General features: G+C 23.6%; 1 protein-coding gene across 2 annotated transcripts in view; it reads left to right on the top strand.

Moving 5' to 3' along the window:
• The window catches only part of LOC105456628 (cytochrome P450 4C1-like), an 8578-nt gene that overhangs the window by 4196 nt on the left and 1559 nt on the right, over nucleotides 1-2823 (top strand). For both annotated transcript variants that reach the window (XM_011700824.1, XM_011700823.1), the window contains 6 exons: nucleotides 527-712; nucleotides 908-1001; nucleotides 1600-1702; nucleotides 1914-2019; nucleotides 2189-2295; nucleotides 2371-2439. In XM_011700824.1, coding sequence (XP_011699126.1) covers nucleotides 527-712; nucleotides 908-1001; nucleotides 1600-1702; nucleotides 1914-2019; nucleotides 2189-2295; nucleotides 2371-2439 — 665 coding nt within the window. The remainder of the gene's footprint in view (nucleotides 1-526; nucleotides 713-907; nucleotides 1002-1599; nucleotides 1703-1913; nucleotides 2020-2188; nucleotides 2296-2370; nucleotides 2440-2823) is intronic.

Below are 2823 nucleotides of genomic sequence, written 5' to 3'. Positions count from 1 at the left end.
TTAACTTTATTCGTTAATAACTCTGTAAATAATAGTCTGAGCCAAAATTGAAAGAGGAACTTTTAGTTCAAAATTTCATTCTCTTTCACGCCTTGAAATATTAATTAAGCGTTACGGGACACCCTGTATTTGATTGGATCGAATATTACGCAAGAGATTGATCAAACATAAAACAAAGAAAATTTTCTTAAATAAATTAAACCTTATTTCTTTAATTAATAATTTTTAATAATTTTTACAATAATTAGGTAAAATTATAATTAGCTATAAAATTACATAAATGTTTGTATCTTATATAAATAACATTAAAAAAATTAAAAACATATAGGAATTTGTTAACACGTTATAACACATAATTTCTAATTGCAAATATATAAAATCTCATCAAAAAATAAATTAAAAAAAAATCAATAGATATTAAAAATCAAATCAACTTAAAATGAAATCTAAAGTATAAATGCTTTTATCTCAATATTTAATTTAATTTTTCTTCCCATAATTATGTTTTGTATTGTTCGTATTTTAGGAAGCAAATGGCATTCACGGCGAAAAATGTTAACTTCCACATTTCATTTTAATATATTGCAGCAGTTTGTTGAGATTTTTATTGAAGAGAGCGAAAAAATGACAAAGTCCTTAAAGCATACGGGAGGCACAGTTGTAAAAGATTTAACATCGTTTGTTAGTGAACATGCGCTGAATGCAATATGTGGTATTGTATCGTATAACTACATAGAATTTTATTTGTATGTAGAATAATAGAAAATAAAATACAATTTTTTAATTAAAGATTCGATAGTATTATATTACTATTTAATATGTAATTTTTACACACAACCATAGAAATACTTAGAATATATGTGTACGTATCACAATTTTCGTGACAATTTCACAAATATATTTGCAGAAACTGCATTGGGTACTTCTCTAAGAGATCTAAATGAATTTCAACAATCTTATCGAGATGCGGTTTACCGGGTGGGCGAACTTATTAGTTATAGGTAAATTATAAGTATAAGTGAGATATATATACATATATACATATATACATATATATATATATATATTCCGTTTTAACATATTAATTAACATATTTATTATTATATTTATTATTAACATATTTAACATATTTATTATTATATTAAAATAAATTATAATATTTAATGTAAAATATTGATAATTAAAAATTTTTATGATATTAATTTACGCATACAATCAATTAAAATATTTATTTAAAAATAAGTAATGCTTAAATTTTACTATTTAACATTTAATTGGCTATAATATCTAAAATTTTTCAAGTGTTAAATATTAAAGTATCACGAAAAAATAAAACAATTCAGTGTAAATATGGATTTTTTATTTAATAATAAGATTGAATTAAAAAAGTTGCTTGAAGTCTCTCAAAATGTTATTAAATGTCTCTTTCTTTGGGAAAAATTTACTACAAATATAATATAATTTTGTGTTTACTGAATTATTATTTATTCTACAACACTAAGAGGTTGTAAAAAAACTAAAGAAAGCTCTCCTTTACAAAATGATATTATTATTTTAAAATAATATATCTATCATTCCGAAATTGTTACTTATAATTAGAGCAATGAGGCCGTGGCTGTACTCCGATTGGATATTTTCATTATTGCCAAAAGGTAGAGAACAAAAAAAACTTCTGAAGATATTACATGGATTTACCGAAAAAGTAAGAAGATTGCTTAAAATTGTATTTAAATCCAGTTTTTTTGTCTTTTTTGAGAAATTATGAGAGATTATGAGAGATTATGAGAAATTATGAGATAAAAATTTTAAGACTTTCATATACAAATGTTGCAAGATAAATCATAAATGTTAATGACACATTGTTAATGCATTCATAAATTTGTAAAAGAAACATTAATCTTGTATTTACATAGATTATTGCCGAAAGAAAACTTGATCATGAACGCACTAATGGTCAATACTTGAAAAACTTTGGTAATGAAGATTTCGCAGAAGAAAATTACGTAAAAACAACTGGAAGTATGTAATGTAATTAAAAGTTAATTCTTTAATTTGGTCGATGTTTAGTATCTTAAATTGTATATACAATTTTAATTCTAAATACAGTTCTATTTTTAATCAATATAATTAAAGCAGCAAAGATTTAGGCTATTAATATCATGCCGACATTACATATACTTCATTATAGCACGGAAAAAGCGACTTGCAATGTTGGATCTTTTAATATCGGCATCTCGTGAAGGTCTGATATCTGATTCAGATATTAGAGAGGAAGTCGACACTTTTATGTTTGAGGTATGTTTGTAACATCTCTTAGTGTTTTTACATATCGTTTATAATGTTTATATCGACATAAATATGTGATTATAGGGTCATGATACTGTGGCAACGGCTCTATGTTTTATTTTGGCATTATTAGCTGAGTATAAAGACATTCAGGTACTTAATCATCAAATATAAATCGCTATCTTTAGAAAAAGGTATTAATTAATTTTAATGATTTTAAAAACTATTTTTTTAAATATGTCAATAAAATTAAATTATAAAAATTTTAATTTAAATGTTTGTGTACGTTTGTGTTTAATAAATGTATAATTTTTGCTATTCTCTATATTATAATAATACTAATACATAACAAGCGCACGCTGCATATTAAACCCCATACATCTTCCAATAACATTTATACCAATTTACATTTTAATTTAACAAATTTTAACAATTTTTGAAAAAAATAAATTTTCAAAAAAATGACGTTTTAATCGGCTATTTTGAATCGGCCATTTTTTAATAAAATCACGATTTTTAGATCGGAAGAGCACACGC

The sequence above is a fragment of the Wasmannia auropunctata genome, unplaced genomic scaffold (genome assembly GCF_000956235.1).
Source record: "Wasmannia auropunctata unplaced genomic scaffold, wasmannia.A_1.0 LD335621.1, whole genome shotgun sequence".
NCBI classification, from domain to species: domain Eukaryota; kingdom Metazoa; phylum Arthropoda; class Insecta; order Hymenoptera; family Formicidae; genus Wasmannia; species Wasmannia auropunctata.
The sequence above is the reverse complement of the archived record's forward strand: the minus strand, read 5'-3'. Positions and strand labels throughout refer to the sequence as shown.